Source organism: Tiliqua scincoides, chromosome 11, assembly GCF_035046505.1.
Source record: "Tiliqua scincoides isolate rTilSci1 chromosome 11, rTilSci1.hap2, whole genome shotgun sequence".
Taxonomy (NCBI): domain Eukaryota; kingdom Metazoa; phylum Chordata; class Lepidosauria; order Squamata; family Scincidae; genus Tiliqua; species Tiliqua scincoides.
In genome coordinates this window covers 13,469,928-13,487,409 of record NC_089831.1, presented here as the reverse complement: position 1 = coordinate 13,487,409, position 17,482 = coordinate 13,469,928, and the positions used below count along the sequence as shown (strand labels likewise).

Sequence of the window (17,482 nt, the reverse complement as noted above, 5' to 3'; positions counted from 1 at the left end):
GCAGTGTAAAACAAAGAAATATTCTCCTGCTGAAGCCCAACATCTGTTTGAAGCTGTCTGGCCCTAGGTCAGACTTTAATTATTCTGACAGGTTGCTTCATGCCCTTAATTTTCCATGAAATCTGATTCAAGAGGCAGCTTGTCTGCAGACTGCTCTTGGGGTTCTCAAGAAAGAGGTTGCACATGACCCAGGTGCTCCTTGCCAAATATCTGATGTGTTCTTGAGACAAGACTTTTCTTGGGGTGGGGGCAGGGGGGCTTGTTTTCATTTGTAAAATTCAACTTTAGCTCCTCACAGGAAAAAAAAAAGGCCATTGTAGAGCTGTTAACTTAGATCCCTAAAATCCCATTTTTCGTGGAAAAAAAAAAAAGGCTGAGATTTTTTTAAAAAAGAAAGAATTCAGTGGTGTGTGCAGGATACTCCTCTTGCCAAACCTCTTTGAACTTGCTTCTACAATCTGCTCCCCTCTTAATTTCTCTATCCCGCTAAAGTATGGGCAAATTGCTCCTTATCTGAGTATTCTGATCAACCCCTCTGAACGTCGTGCAATCTCTTTGGCAAGATTCAATGTGTTTCCTTCCAAGGTTACAGAAGGCAGATATAGGCAAATACCATATAAAGAACGCCTCTGCCCTTGTAATTTGGGAAATGTTGAATCAATCATACACATTCTTTTTTATTGTCCTCAGCACACTAGATCCCGCCACACTTACATGACTCCACTTCTCGGCAAAATGAATAGGCTTTCGGATGAGGCAAAACTGAAGTGTCTCCTAAATGACTGCTCACCAGATGCGCTAGAGGGAATTTCTAAATTTTTACTTTTGGTGATTTCCAAGCCTTCTTAATGCAATTTGTTAAAAATGTTGATATTTTATGTTGAACTGTAAATGTTTTATTAGTAATTTAGTATCTTAACTCCGTTTTTGATAAACGGGATTAGGACTAATTATGTTTGCTTTTATGATTTCTCTATCTATGCCTAATAAAGGTTTATTCATTCATTCATTCATACTCCTCTTGCCAAGGGTTCAGTTTCTTTTTGAAGCTGCACCCTCAGACACTGTGGAGGATTCAGAGTTTCTTTGCCTCTGGACTTGTCTTGCTGCTATTACTGCAGATCAAGTTACTGATGTACATGGATATACTGCTTCTTTCCAGGTCTTCTTTATCAGAACACTTCTGACGCAATAAATCACAAGCCCCAACATGCAAGTGTGTTCTGGTTGTCTCTCTCCAACCCCCCCTCCCCCCGTAACTTAACTCTAAATGACTGCCAGTCTTTTTCAGTTTCTTAAAATTCTGATCTGGAGAGTCTCATTAGTTTTTACTTTAAAACAGGGCTCCCCAAACTCCTACAAGGGAGTTGAATGCAGTGTAAAGTTGTTGTGGGGAGGCAACAGTGCAATCCCCAGAATCACAGTGCTGCCAGGGACAGGAGGGGGTTTACAACTGACCTGCAGCCAGCGCTGCAGTCCTGGGGGGTCTGGGGAACCTTACACAGGGCTCCCCAAGCCTCTCAGTCTAAAAAAAGGAGGGAAAGGGGATACTTCTGCTTTCAAAGCATAAGCAGCTTTTAAGACTTATTTCTCAGTTACAGAGAGAGAATCACAAGTTGCGCAGGCAAACCTTGGTTGCCAAAGTTCTCAGTAGAAGCCACCAAGGTGCAGAATGGAAAAAATATCAAGGGTAGCTACGACAGCGATCAGCATATTTGTTCATTTAGACCCACCGGACAAAACACCAGGGTCATAAGATGCTCACTTAAAAGTGGAGACTAGTGGGAGGTTTCAACACCTATGTTTTCCTCTAACCTTGGCTCAGGGCTTTCAACATTACACGTTTACTACACGGAAAATTCTTCACAGTAGGAAAAAGAGTGGTCTGTGTATAAATTACCGTGCATGACAGACACACTTTTGCGATATGGAAGCACAGTGTAGGATTGTAACATTAGAAGCCATCCTGTTCAGTTCAACTTGCTCTTGCAAAATACTATGCAAAAGTTGAATACCAGTAACCGCAGTTTCAATTCTCAAGCATTCTAGGGCTGCAATCCCATACACACTTTCTTGAGGATATATTCCATTAACCCACTTCTGCCCAGCCCATAGGTGTACACATTTGATCCCTGTTGAGTATATGCAATGTTGGGCAGAAATGGTTTAAACAAAGTGGAACCTACTTCTGGGCACAGATGCCCAGAATTGCACTGTAACGGTGCTCTAGCCCAGCGTTTCTCAACATTTGTCCCTTGCTGTACCACTTTGCACCACCCACTTATTGGAAGCACTACTGGAAGTAACTGGCGATGATGTCATCACCAGTTACTTCCGAATTGGGAGGCCAGATGCAACATTACAAGCACTGGTAAGAGGTTCAGGGCAGACAGGAGGGCTTTGTTAAGCATGTGAAGCGAACGCTGGGACTCTTGACAGTTGAACTGAGCCTCCTACTGCTGTTTGTTGCATTGAGTCGCTGGTCTCGCTGTCAGGCAGCAGGGGTCTGGGGGTCCTGCAAGTACCACCAGACACCACCTCAAGTACCACTAGTGGTACAAGTACTACTGGTTGAGAAACATTGCTCTAGCCAGGTCCTCTAGCTACAGATATGGACCAGATGACCACCAGCATGAGACACCACTTGGCGTTCCAATAGGACATTTTAATCTTCCTTAAAGGAAGAAATAGCTCAGGTCTGATTCAGGATCTTAACCTCCTATTTGTTTAGGACTCTGGGATTTTTTAAAAAAATTGTTATATAGTTTTGCTTTTCCAAGTTGAAAATTTTTAAAGCCAAATCATGTGTGTGTCTCCCCACCACCACCACAAAAGTAGTGGTTATATACACAGCAGAAAATGATTTGCATTACAGTTCAGACAAAGAGCCTTTTGCCAATGCCTAATAAAGGTTTTTGAAATTGAAAAATTGACAAAGAGCATTTGGAAGCCATAGCATTTGATGGTTTACAGGCATAAATTGGATGTAAACCCTTAACCGGTCTGGAGCAACTTGCCCAACTATCACAATCAGAAAGCCAGCATGTTATAGCAATTAGCATTTGGCTAGGAGCAGAGAGGTCAATGTTTAGATCAACACTAAGCTCTGTACCTCTTCTCCAATCATTTCCAACTCATTTCCTACAGGCTTCAAGACACACCCAAAGATAGTGACCATACAAGAGGGGAAGGGGTTCATGGAAGTGGGAGTGGACTTTGCTATCATTTGCATTTATGGAGAGGGATTTGCCAAATACTCAGTGGCCTCTTATGACACACCAATTCAGAAGCCACTGTGAGATACAGGAAGCTGGACTACATGGGTCTATGGCCCGATCCAGCAAGGCTTTTCTTATGTTCTTATGTAAACTGAAAACAAAAAAAAAAACAGTAACAGAACGAACAAGAGGAAGGGTTGGATCAGTGGTCTCTGGAATAAAGGGAATGAAAGGTACCTGAAAACAGATGCGAAGGGAATGAAAAATAAAGGTTCTTTTGCGTTCATTTTGTTTCATTTCACGACCTCATTGAACACTCTCACACAGAAAATTAAGATGCAGATTTATTTTCCTTTGTTAAAATAACAGGCGATTCCCCAAAGCCCTTTCCCCTTCTTCCTGCTACACAAAAGAATTATGTGAGGAAACAGGATGGATTGTCCTGCCATTTTCCTGGATGATCAGAGTACAGGAAAACTATCTGGGCTTCCCCAGGGCTGGGCAGATATGAATGTGTCAGTGAGGCACTATATTTCTGTGGCATTTTGTGATCTGGTAACTTTGGAAGTCTCTTACAAAACAATGGAATTGCAGGTTGGCTGTAGGAAGTAGTAGAAATCAAAACACCGCCTGGCCAGGGGAGTGGGGAATAGCAAAAAGGTTAGCAATATAACAAAACATGCAAACACCATTGAGAGATGATCCATCTGTACAAGTCCACATGCCCAGGGGGCATTGAAAGGAACAAAAGACTTGATTTGCCTTCTTGTATTTTCATCTTGTCCAGGGTTTTGTAAAAAAAAAAAAAAAATGTGTGGAAAATTTTTTTTTTGTTTTGCTTTTATTTTTTATAAAAAATTAAAAATGGTCTTTAGACAGACTACTGAAAACAACTCCGAGAGTAGAGCACCTTCTTCCTCAAGAGTCACCTTTATGGAAGAGTTCAGAAAGGGTCAAATATTGACCAATAAGTGGCTTGTCTGCTTTGTAATCTCAGTTGTGGCTTCAGCAGGGAGGCAGGTTGGAAGTCTTCCTCATTCAGCTGGTTTGGTTACCAAGGACAGTGGCTGGGCCTGCAACATAGCCAAGGCAGCCTGGGGAGAAGGAATGGTGGCAAAGGAAGGAGGCGAGCTCAGGAGAGCTGTAGGGGGCATGGAAGTGAATGGGAGGGGTCTGGAAAGGAGTGCTGATTGGCTAGTCAAGCTAGAGGAAGAGGAGGCAGCCTTGCTGGACAGGAAAGAAGCAGAGTGCAGAGACAGCTGGGCCCTGGCTTCGGGCTTGGTGGTCAGGGAAAGGGGCTGAGCTTGTTCAGAGTGGGTGGCAGCGGGAGCTGCGGGCGATGCCAAGGCAGTGGAGGGGGTGGCGGGAGAATCCAACATGCTGCCATGAGAGGACGCAGGGCTGTCACAAGATTTTTCAGCCGGCAGGTACTGCACACATGGCTTTTTATTCTTCGAGGCCGCAGAATCTGGCGACAGAAAAAGAAAAATTGGCTTACTAGTTAATTTCTTTCCAATCCTACCCGCAGGTTCAGAACTGTACATGGTGCTTAGTGTTTTTCAGTTCCCAAAGAGACCTTTTTGTGAATGCTCCGTCACAGCAAGCTTGCTTTGTGGATTTTGAAGGGTGTGGGAAAGACTTTCCTTCGCATGCCTTACTGGAGCAAAAGACACCGGTCAGGTATGCTGGAGGGAGACAGTTTAACCACTAAAAGTGCAGCACTTTTAGAAGGCATGCATGTGGCACAAACATTCCATATGAAAGTGGCTGATGTGGAAAGTGGGGCTAGAAAGTAGGAATTTCTTACCTGAGAATTCCAGTTCTGGGAAAGGAAGGATGGCATTCCTACTGCTGGGATGCCCCTCCTCCTGGAACCTCTATGAATGAATACTCCACCTACGTTGGGGGTGTCCCATGGTATTCCCCAGTCCAGACTCGACAAGCAGGAAAAGACCTGATGCCCCCCTGCTCCTCCACAGTGGCCTGGTCCTTGATTTGTGGCGTGTCTGCCGCGAGGGTTGACTATGGCGATGCCTAGCCAACTGTAGGAGTAACTACAAACAAACCACACCAACCAACCCCAACAACCGTGCAAAGAATACCCACTAGGGTTTCCTGCCCCCCGCGGGGAGGCCTGAAGTAGCAGTGCACCCCCCCCCCGAGCTGGAGAAGCGGCGGGCGGAATGCCATCCTTCCTTTCCCAGAACTGGAAATCTCAGGTAAGAAATTTCTACTTTCTCTGGGAAAGAAGGCTGGCATTCCTATTGCTGGGATATACCAGAGCCAACCAGAAGGGTGGGCCAGCGAGGGGTCGCTCATGGCCTTACTACCTGTTGCAACACCTTACACCTCATAGCGGCGTCTGATGAAGCGGCTGTGGTTATCCGGTAGTGCTTGGCGAAGGTGTGGCCCACTTCACTGCCCTACAGATTTCAATGAGGGATGTGTACCAGTCGAACGCCGCAGAGGTGGTAGCGCTTCTGAGGGAGTGGGCCGTGATCCCTTCTAGGGGAACTTCCCCGTAGGCGTGCCTTTAACCAGCGCGCTAGCGAGCTGGCTGAGGCCTTGTGGCCTTGGTTGGAGCCCTTGTAGCTTACAAACAGGGACTCCGACTTCCTAAAGTCTCTAGTGCACCTGGTGTAATAACGTAAGGCCCTACGCACGTCCAGAGTGTGCCATGCCTTCTCCCTGGGGTGCACCGGCATGGGTCAGAAGGATGGGAAAATCAGTTCCTGGGCCCTGTGAAATAGGGAGTTGACCTTTGGGACAAAGGTCGGATCCAGGGGGAGTACCACCTGGTCCTTATGGAAAATGCGCAGCTTGGGGTTGATGGACAAGACCCCAAGCTCCGAGATCCTCCTGGCTGAGGTAATTGCCACCAGGAAGAGAACCCTGAACGTGAGGCCAGAGGCTCGAAGGTTGCCTTTGAGTGAGGGCCTCCAGAACCTTGTTCAGGTCCCAGTTAGGGAACCTGTGTACCGTCGGAGGGTTCAGCAGTGCCACCCCCCTCAGGAACCTGCAGACGTAAGGATGGGATGACGGATTCCCCTGAGCCCACTCCCAGCATGCTGCCGAGGACCGCCACCTGCCTCTTGAGTGTGTTGGTGGACAGAACCCTTGTCCAGGCGCTCCTGCAGGAAGGCCAAGATGTGCTTTACCCTAGCCATGACTGCCCTGACCCCCGTAGCCTCCGCTCACCTAATAAAGGTGCGCCAGGTGGACTGGTACCTTCCTAGTGGAGGACTCACATGAGGCCAGCAAGGTGGCCGTGACCCTGTCAGAACACCCCAGCCTGACTAGCCTGTTCCGCTCAACCTCCATGCTGTCAGACTGCAGAGGTGTGGCTGAGGATGTGCCATCGGGTGCTGGAGCAGGAGGTCCTGCTATAGTGGGAATGTCCAATGGTTCTGTGTTGACAGGCGTAGGAGCTCTGGGAACCACAGACGTCTGGGCCACTTGGGAGCGCTCAGAATGACTTAGGAGCTGCTTGATTCTGTTGAGGAGACGTGGAAAGGCATACAGAAGACCCTGAGGCCAGGGGCTGCTTAGAGCGTCTATGGCCTCCGCCCCCTCTTGTGGGACCCTTGCGAAGAATCTTTGGATTTGGGTCCACGAGTGGGGTCCCGAACCTCTCTCTCACCAGACTGAAGACCCGAAGTTTAGCTGCCACTCTGTCTCTAGGATCCACCGCCTGCTTAGCCAATCCGCTGTGGCATTGTCCACTCCGGCTACTTGCTCCACCCGTATGGCTAAGAGATGGGATTCGGCCCAAGTGATGATGGCTGCCGCCTCTTTGTGGAGGGCTGTGGATTGTAGGTTTCTTTGTTTGTTCACGTAAGCCTTGGTGGTTATGTTGTCCGCCCACAGTAGAACTTGCTGGCCTTGGATCAGGTGGGCGAATTTGCCCAGTGCCAGACAGTTGGTTCTGAGTTCCAGCAGGTTGATGTGCATGCGGAACTCCTCCCTGGACCAAGCTCCCTGGGTGACTGCCCTCCTTGTATGGGTTCCCCACCCCAGAAGACTGGCGTCCGTGGTGAGCACTGTCCACTCCGGGCTGCAGAGTGGGGAACCCTCTGCAAGTTTGGAGCGGCTGGTGAGCACTGTCCACTCCGGGTTGCAGAGTGGGGAACCCTCTGCAAGTTTGGAGCGGCTCCTCCACCACGCCAGCCCCTTCCTGACCTTGGGAGGGATGGAGGTCTTGTAGTGGACGTTGTTCTCTATCTCTTGCTGAAAGCGCAGGACGAATCTCTGAGGCACCCTAGCATGGAAGAGTGCAGGCATGGTATAACGTCCCGACAAGACACCATCATGCCCAACAGCCTGGTTAGCATCAACACATCCTGTTGCTATGTCGCAAGCAGTGTCTCCAGAAGTTGCCACATCTTCTCGTGCCTCTCCAGGGACAGAGAGACCCTGTACTTGGTAGTGTCCAGGAGCAGGCCCACATGCCCTCTTGAAACGGTGCATCCAGAGCAACTGGTTCAGCCACGTGAGGTCGAGGATCGATCTCGTGATGCCGTTCTTCTTTGGACCAGGAAGAAGGTGGAGTAGACTCTCTTGCCCCTCTGTGCTGGCGGGACTGGCTTGACTGCTCCGATGTCCAGCAGGTGGCTAATAGTCACTCGCATGCGCTGGTGCTTCTCCTGCACCTTGTACCGCGGCACTCCCCAGAAGCGGTTCCCGGGCTTGGTCTTGGACTCCAAAGAGTAGCCCCTGGTCGCTATCTTCAGCACCCAGGCATTTGTGGTGACCTTGCTTCAATACGCCGCGAAGTGCAGGAGGCGTCCTTCGATCTGGGGGCCCTCCGTCTGTGGTCTGGCGTCATGCGGAGTGGGTGGGCTTCGCAGCCCTGTGGGAAGAGGAAGAAGAATCTTCTTCTGCAGAGGGGCGAGACTTAGGGAGGAATTTAGAATTGGCCTATTGGGATTTGCGGGGGGGGCGGAGTCCCTGAATGAGCCTCTAGGTCTGAATGTGGGGCGTTGTGAACGAAAGGGCCGGCCTGGCCTTGTTGACTTGCCCGCCTCCTTGTGTGCCGAGGTCAGCACCTCACGCTTGTCCATGCTTTCTATCAGCAAGGGGTCAAGGGCCTGACCAAACAGTTTGATCCTGTGAAGGGGAAAGCTACCAGACGTGCCTGGGAGGCCTGGTCTGCGTACCAGATGTTCCAGTGTCCAGTGTCGGAGCCAGATGTTCCTCCTAGCCACTACATTTGCAGCCACTGCTCTAGCGCTGAACTGCATGGCCTCCAGGGATGCATCTGATGAGAAGGCTGTTGCTAGCGACAACTTCTTGAGGGTGTTACGTGTGGGCCTAGTCAGGGACTTGTCTGAGGCCATCAGGTCCTCCACCCAGACCATAACAGCCCTTGTCATAATGGAGGTGGTGGCTAATGCCCTAATGGCTAAAGCAGAGTCCTCAAAGTCCCTCTTGAGGGCGCTCCACCCGTCGGTCGCAAGGGTCCCTGGGGCCCCCCTCCCCCTCTGAGGGCAGCACGGCTGAGGAAGACAGTGCTGCAACTGGGGAGTCCACGTCCGGGATCTTCAGCTGCTCCATAACGTCAGCTGGCACACAATAAGAGTTTATTGCAGAGCGCGGGGTACGCCTGGACCTGGTGAGTTTCCCCCCATTCAGCCTCTAGGGCCTGCCTGAAGGGGTCTGGGAAGGGAACCACAGCCTAGGTGGTGGCCTTCTGTGGACGGAGGAACTTGGAGCTGGGTCTGCGAGGCTCTGAAGCTTCACTTGCCTCGGTTTCCCCTTCGTTACCTGAGTGCAAGATGCCTGCTGCCTTGGCCAGTAGGCGTGGGTACAAGTCCAAAGGGAAAAGCTTGCCCCCACTTTCCTCTGGAGGCCCTTTGTCGTCACCAGTGAGCTCCCCCTCTTCCCTGGAGTCCTCAGATGGCCTGGGGGTGACTGACTCCCAGGGGTCTGAGGAGGCTGCCCTGCTGGGTTCCTTGGTCCGTTTGCGGCGGTTGGGCTTGTCTGACTCGCCCTTTGCACCCTTGGCCTTATGCCATTTGCGTGGGGGGGGGGCTCCCTCTCGGGACTGCTGGAATCGGAGCTGGATGATGATGGGGGGCATTTACGCTTCCTTTTGCTCCCCGTGGGCCTGGGGCTGCTGGCTTCCCCCAGGATCTGTGGCACCATGGCCTCAATTTGGACCTGGGGCAGCACAGACAACCCCCCCTTGGACTGGCCCATACTGGCTTATGGTAGGCCCATGTCCCCCTGGGGTAACTGCGGTGCCAGGTGGGTCCTGGAACTCTTCCTCTCGACCTTGGGGCTGTGGCCCCAGGTGCTGCAGGTTCCTGTCCTCCACGGGGGGGGGGGCGCTGCGAAGCTGTAAAACTGGAAAAGGTGGGGTGGTCAGCTCAGCCTGCCTGGGCGCTCACCCTTCCCCTGCCGTAATTCCCCCCCCTTGCCTAGTGGGCCTGTCTTGCGGGGTAGGGCAGGTAGCCTGCTTGGGAGGTGCTGCCTGGAGGGGAGGCCTTCGCCGCGAGCTGCTTGGGAGGGGTGCCTGCCATGCGGTAATCGCACTGTGAGGGGTGTGGTAGAGCCACCCGCCTGGCGTGCTACCCGGTGTTCCTGCTCCCCCCCCCACGCTCGCCCACCGCTGCAGAGAAGGGGTGGCCACGGTGTCTGGAGGTTTACCGGGTCTGCTGCTGCTGCTGCTGTTATTGGAGGTCTGCGGGGGGCTGTGCCAGTTGAGGGGGGACCCCACTGCCTGCCGCCTCCTCGCCGCCGCCGCTTTAGTGAAGCGGCGACCAATGGGTGTTTTGCCGCCCCGGTGGGCCTCCTGCGGGGCGCAGTGTTGCTGGGGCCTGCGAAGCTGCCATTATTGGAGGTCTGCGGGGGGCCGTGCCAGTTGAGGGGGGACCCTGCCGCCTGCTGCCTCCTTGCCACTGCCCCCGCTTGGGGGGGACAGCAACCGGTGGGTGCTTCACCACACCCGGTGAGCCTCTACGGAGCACACCACCTCTGGGCTGCCACAGGCCTGAGTCCCTCCCACGGGGGAGGGGAGGAGAGCCTATGCTGCTTGCTGCTGCAGCAGCTGCTGGTGTGGGTTCGCCGCCTTCTCCGCGCTGGGGAGGGGTCGGAAGCCTCCCATGGTGCCTCAACCCGCTGTTCATGCCCGCTTGCAGTGAGGGGGGAGGCAGCGCTGAGTCCCACCAGCAGACAGGCCCTGGCTGCTGTTCAGAGCCTGGGAGGCGGGGGGGGGAGTTCAACCCCCCTGCTCCAAGGAAGAAGGCAGAAGAAAAAATTAAAAAAATAAGAGGAAAAATACTGATGTCGTGCCAGAGCACGACAGAGGTCCATCCTCGTTCCTAGAAGGTAGAACCGGAACTGGGGGAATACCATGGGACGCACCCAACATGGGAGGAGTATTCGTTCATAGAGGTTCCGCTCCTACCTTCCAGAGGAGGGGCATCCCAGCAGTAGGAATGCCAGCCTTCCTTCCCAGAGAATGCTTTTCTAAACTCAGTTTCCTAATGCTGCTCTGAGCGAGTGTAGATCTTCCGTGTGCGACTGTTCGGAGACCATGAGAAAGAACAACCCTTAATTCAGTTTCTCTTCATAGCAGTTCCATGAAGTCAAGTTTTGCAGAGTTAGTCACCTGCCAAAGGCTATCCCATGAGCTTACAAGCTATTCAGTCAAGCGCAATACCTACAGCGTTAAGTAGGACATGTCAGTTGGCACAGCAGACAGAGGCCACTTCTTTTAGTAGTAGGCGATCCAACAACCAGCTATATAGTTCTGTTTCTTATTTGAGAGGAGGCATTCAGTCAATATCACACATTCTGAGACAGAATCACATTACAGCAGTTTCTCTTCATCAGAGCAGCCTTTTCAAAGCAACCTTCTGACAAAATGGAGAATTCTCCAGAAGACCACCTCCTTCAAGACAGCACACTTCAAAGAGCTTCTTTAGTTTTGAGCAGCTCTCATAAAACCTAAACCTAGCTAACATTTTCAAATACATGGATCCGGAAATCCTTGCAAGAACTCCAAGAGACTTGGAATAGCTAGCTTCTGCACTTCTCTAAAATCTGGTTCTCAATTATTGGGAAGCTCAGTTATTTTCTGAACTCCATATTCAGAGCAGGCGAGCAACTGTTCAAATATGGTAATCTTGTGTAATCTTTGTTTGCTACCCAGAAAAAAAGATTAAAGTGCTTAAAAAGAACCAGCAACTCATAGGCTGGTTCTTTTCAACCTCCTCTCCACACCTCTAGTTGCTTCTCTGTGATAATTCTTGTTAGAATTTTGCTATCCTTTGTGGGGAAAAGCTGGATAATACTCACCATGACACATTTTTCTTATAGCAGAAGCCATTTACTCTTCACTTTCAATTTTAGATAGGATAGAATACAAGCAGACAAAACATTAGGAATTCTGATCTTACTGTTTACACTCACAAGGTAGAAAAATTTTGTGCTATTTCAACCACAATGGCCTAGTACCACACTACAGAAGGACAATGAACCAGTACTCACTCCCCGTTTCCTGGATTTGTTGCTGAGGTTGTTTCTCTCTTTTTCTCTTCTTCTTCTTACCCTGAAAGGCATAAATTCATAAAAAGCAATCAGCATTAAGAAAGGCAACGATGAAAATAAAAATATCACAGATCCTCTTCAGCATAAATCATAGGCTTGATTAGGAGAAACTTGTAGGGATATAGATAAAAGCTCCAAAGAAATGGTTTACAGGATAGTGTCAGGTTGAACAATTCCAGCTGGACAGATCGCCTTACAACATGGAAGGTGGCAGAGAGCAATACTAGGCCATTAGAAGGTTTACATGCAGTCATCATGATGCTCATTTCAGTTATAATAGTGCCCAACATAAGAACATACTGGATCAGGTCCAGGGCCAACTAGTCCAGCTTCCTGCATCTCACGGTGGCCCACCAGATGCCTCTGGGAGCACACATGACCACAAAATACTTGCACCTTGCTGTCACAGCCCTGCATCTGACATTCTATTTACCATTGCATCCCCCCAACGAAGACACTACACTCTACGTGGGTTTAACCTGGGCCACTTTATTAAACACAAGTGTTTAATTTTTAATGCATGAAACCTACTAAACACACCTTTCTTCCCTCGCCAGTCTGGGGTAGATGGAAAAACTGCCGTCCACAGCCAATTCGGATGACAAAAATCCTACCCGGCCTTCATGATGAGCGACCAGCTAATCTCAGATTGTACATACCCATCGTGGCTTGTAACCTGTGATGGAATTTTTCTCCAGAAATCTGTCCAATTCCCTTTTAAAGGCGTTTAAGCCCGATGCCATCACCACATCCTGTGGCAAGGAGTTCCACAGACTAACAACATGCTGGGTGAAGAAATATCTTCTTTTGTCTGTTCTAACCCTCCTGACACTCGATTTTAGTGGCTGTCCCCTGGTTCTGGTGTTGTGTGAGATGGAAAAGAGCATCCCTCTATCCATCCTCTGCATCTTGACCCAAGAAGTCCACTCATAGGCTGCTTTTGCTAGACATACTTGAATAGGCTTCATATTTTTTGGGTCAACAGGATGATCTCATGACAGCCTCAGTTATGCATTTTTCCATGCTAACGCTCTCACTCTTAGAAGGGACAGCTATGTATCCAGGAAACAGGACTGTTTCAATAAAAGTCCTCCAACAGAAAGAATTTGTTCACAAGAACAGAAAAGCAGGCCTCCACAAGTCCATCTGAATTCAACTGCTTCAGATCTAGGAATTAAGTTTCCATTTCACACATAGCCCCCACACCCGGCTTCTGAATCCTGAATTTATGCCTCACCTGTCAGCATAAATACCTCCAAGGCTGCTGACAAGCAGTCAATACAAAAAAAAATATACAACACTTAAAACCACAAGAATAAAAGCACTGAAATCAGCTGATTAAAACATCAGCTAAAAACCAATAAAGGGATCTTCAGTACCATTCAAAAGCATAAGATGGATTTTGCCAGGTGCCTTATGGGTAATAAAGAATATGTCAAGGCAGAGAATTCCATGGTTTGGATGTCACCATTCTCTCTCCAGTAACCACCTACGTATCTCAGAAGACAGGGATACACAGAGAAAGTCAGCTAACATTTCCAAAACATTTTTCAAAAGCAGCCCCACACACAATATACAGTAATCTAGCCTGGATATTACTGAAGTAGGAATAACTATACAGACTGTCTTTCTTCAAGAAAGAAGTACAGCTGGTGCACCAACCAAATTTGGTGGAAGGCACTTTGAGTGATGAATATCATCTGTGCATTCTTCAGCACACTGAATCTAACAGCACCCTCAAGCTGTTTATGGGGGAACAAAGACCCACTGCTGATTGTGTCAACAGCCAGAGCCATCTCCATATTTCAGAGATCAACCAAGGAGTTGACAGGAGCATTAGACATGACAGCAAGAAGTTCCCCAGAGCCATGAAAATCCATCAGGTGCTGGGGTGGACCGGGTGAACTGGTCTTCTGTCTGCTGCAACGTTGGGAACTATCAAAAGCCCGGACCTCACCAGATAGTGATCTGTCCACAACAAAGACATTACTGATTTTTTATCCCAGGGGTGTCAAACTCGTTTCATACAGAGGGCTGAAGTTAGCGTTCAGGGCTCCAGCTGAAGGCCAGAAGTGATGTCATTAAGCAGAAAGTGACATCGTAAAGCAGCTAATGGCTAGGAATCAGATCCTGTTCTCATATAAAAACTCATTAACTGCAAATGACAGAAGAGAAAGTATGCAAATCTTGATCATACTTCAAGATTTGGGAAAGCCCAATTTTCATGTGTGCTGCCATTTCAGCTGTAACAGCTCAGCAGCTGAGAGCCTGAGGGCTGGATAAAAAGCTTCTGGGGGCCGCATCCGGCCCCCAGGCCTTATGTTTTACACCTATGTTTTATCCAAACCAAGTCATGCATCTGACCTACAACATGTGTGGGATTCTAGATACTCTGAAATAGTTCCATAATTATCATAGCAGTCACAGAGTCCTAAGTTCCTGCAGTCAGACAGGCCTCTGCAAACATTCTTGTCAGTCCACCAGGACTAAAAGCCTGGGAATCCCAACAATAAATCTGAGATCCATCTCTATCATGCTGCACTATCATGCTTCCAAGTTAAAGAAAACTACAAACTAATCATGATAAACTACATGAAAGTGCTCACAGAAAGGACAACGACAAGCACAATTTCAGATTTGAAGAACTTCGAAATCAAGAGTGGGAGGCAATAGCAGGATAAGGAAAATTGGACTAGTGCACACATGTGAATTGGTGAGACACACTGATTAGAAATATTGATCAACAGTCTTATCACACAGCAATCTCTTACCCTTTACAACATTTAGCATGTGCTGATGACAATGAGGAGATTCCAGGAAGCATTTAAATAAAGAAAATAAAGGGGCTCTTTTTAGAAGGCAACTGACCTCTTGAGTGGGGGTAAGAAAAACAAAACAAAAAGGTACAGTAGTATCTAGTTTATCCCTCTGTACAGAAGCAAGTGAGATCTGACAGAACCTTGCAAGCCAAATTTGAATTCATTTTACACAGAATATACACCTGTATGACTTACATAGTTATCTCTCGCAGACCAGGTAGGGTAGAGCTGAGAATGAAGCTGTCGCTCTTTCCGGGCTAGTTCATAGTACTTAGCTTGCTCCTCACGGGACAGTGAATGCCACTGAAGTACGGGAAAAGACAACGAAGACTGAGACTTCTGAGGAAGTCGAGACACCACCACCCTCTCCCTTTAAGACAGGACTGAAAGTCAAGTTCTCCAGAATTCCTGTTCTGTGCATTTCTTCAAAGCACAGAAGCCATGTCAACAGCTACACTCTAGAAACCACATGTCCCCATGGTTCACAATTCCAGACCTCCAAACCTTTGTACCATGTCCAAGCTTTGCTTTCTTTCTTCAGCCTTGAGCCCAATTTGTCCTGTTTTACTTAGCCACCTTGTCCCTTGCCAGCTTCCTTAGAGCACCTCCCTGCTCCACCCAAATACACAGCCTCCCTGGACTTCTGTGTTGTGAAGTTTCAGTGCCTTTCAGAGTTCTCTCTCTCATTAGCCTCTTCTTGCACCAACTCGGCATTTCTCTGCCATTTTCCCTCAAGCCTCCTTTTCCTGAATTTCCTTTTCCTTGGCCCATAGCTTTTTGAATTCCCTCCTGAGCGGCCCGCTTGGAGGCAGGCTGTGTAGCATGGCCTTTCCCAGTTTGAAGAGACACTTGGCCAACAGTCTGAGGCAAAGAAGGAAGGCCCATAGCCAGGGAGACAGACCAGGGACAGACTGCACTTGCTCCCGTTGTGGAAGGGATTGTCACTCCCGAATTGGCCTTTTCAGCCACACTAGACGCTGTTCCAGAACCACCTTTCAGAGCGCAATACCATAGTCTTTCGAGACTGAAGGTTGCCAAAAACATCTTCAGCCATCTTCCTAGGAGTTCTCTGCCTCTGCATTTCTCTACTTTTCAGGCCTCTTCCCAATCCTCAACCTATCATATAAAGCTACTCCTAAACCTAGGACTTGCACTGAAATTTTAATCCCAGCCAAACCTACTCATTCGTTTTCTATAGCCTTCAAAACACCGACAGCATTGCACTCTTGAGAAGCTGGAACGTTTCTGAACATTCTGTGCCAGCATAGCAGCTCAGCAAAACGGTGCTGGGGGTTTCACAGCTGCAAGGGCACCACAGTATAGATGTAGTGACTTGGCTTGTAGCCAAGTGCTGGGAAAAGGGAGGGGATGAAGAAGCCAATAATTTGTTTGTACCCTTCTTCCAAGGATCTGGTTGATAGCCGCACTTTCCTTCAGAGTACACTCTGCCACCACCTTGGCCCGCATCTCCTTCATGTACAACATGAACGCATTCAGCGGTTTCTTTATATGGGGTTTCTTCTCCTCCTCCTTCTTGACAATGACAGGCGTCTTTCTGGAATAGTCATATCTTTTGTTACAGTCCCATAGTCCTGAACAACCACAGGTTTTCTCCTACCAACAAAGCGTGCAGGCAACAGAGAACAAGATGCACAGAGTGAAGAATGATTCTTTTTAATGACCACCTTTAAAAACCGGTCAGGTGGCTAGTCCATAGAAACGCTGCAGCATCACTTTGCTGAGCCAAGGATACAAATCAGTATGAAGATACCCCTGTAAACAGCATCTCTGTTGCAAGTTCTCCACCCCACCTCTCTAACTTTTAGAAGCTCTCTATAAATATAAATGTCTATATTCACATGCTAAGACCATATAGGCATTAGAGCTGGGGTGGTGCAGTGAGGCCGGTTGCTTCAAGCATACAATTTTCTGCATCGACCTCCAGCAACAGAAACTTGTGCTCCAGCTCACGTATAGACTGCTCATGATATATTTTAACCCACATTATATATGGCTGTGCTATGAAGCGAGCCGCTGATCTGCCCTGTAATACAGGAAAGAGGCATTGGCAAAGAAGGTGAGCGGAATGAAAAGTGAGGAGTGATATCCTGGGAATGGGAATCCAACCTAACTACACCATCCCAGCTGGCATTATCTTGTGCAATTCGAATTGAAACTTAGTTAAAGTCTTCAATATCAATATAAAGAAATGGGGCTGAGGAGGAGGGAATTAAAATTTCTGAGATGAGTAACCAACATTGCTCAGAAATGCCAATTTCATGAACTGGGCCACTTTTACTTTACACGTTTACATCACGGAAAGTGTAACGAGCTTATGAGACAGGGTTATAAATTCAAACTAACAAACACATTGAGAAATAATTAAATTACATGGATAGCAATTCCTTTCCCATTACAGTTCCCCACCAAAAAAAGCATCCAGGCAGCACCTGGCTAGTACTTACGAGCTCCCTTCAGGACTCAGGCTGGGCTGTGTGGGCTCCTGTTTAACAATAGGTGATACAATGGTGGGGTGTGGAATTCCTGAGGGATGAAGTCCGTGCGCAGGAGGAGGAACCATATGAGGAGAAAATCTGCTAGACATCAAGCTGGAGCACAATTAAAAGTAGATGCTGAAAACAGGTGTCTTTTGCTTGATTTCAGACTCAAAAGTGCCACACACGACATCAGTACCCATGAATTTATTTCCTTATGTCAGTGGTTCCCAAACTTACCTGGGTTACGGTGCTCCCCACAAGCTCTTCTTCCCAGCTGAGCCAGGCACTACCTTGGATCTTGCAAGATGGCGGCACCCAAATCTCACAAGATTTCAGAAGATGCAAGATGATGGCACCCAAATTTTGTGAGACTTGGATGCCGCCATTTGGGATC

General features: G+C 48.6%; 1 protein-coding gene across 1 annotated transcript in view; it reads right to left on the bottom strand.

The window, feature by feature from the left end:
- Window positions 1-3,562: 3,562 nt before the first annotated feature.
- The window catches only part of TCF7L1 (transcription factor 7 like 1), a 105,180-nt gene continuing 91,260 nt past the window's right edge, over window positions 3,563-17,482 (bottom strand). The window contains exons 9-13 of the mRNA XM_066639683.1: window positions 17,056-17,199; window positions 15,986-16,145; window positions 14,786-14,893; window positions 11,712-11,772; window positions 3,563-4,686 (exon numbers count right to left, since the gene is read on the bottom strand). Of these exons, the coding sequence (XP_066495780.1) occupies window positions 4,253-4,686; window positions 11,712-11,772; window positions 14,786-14,893; window positions 15,986-16,145; window positions 17,056-17,199 (907 nt within the window). The 3' untranslated portion in view covers window positions 3,563-4,252. The remainder of the gene's footprint in view (window positions 4,687-11,711; window positions 11,773-14,785; window positions 14,894-15,985; window positions 16,146-17,055; window positions 17,200-17,482) is intronic.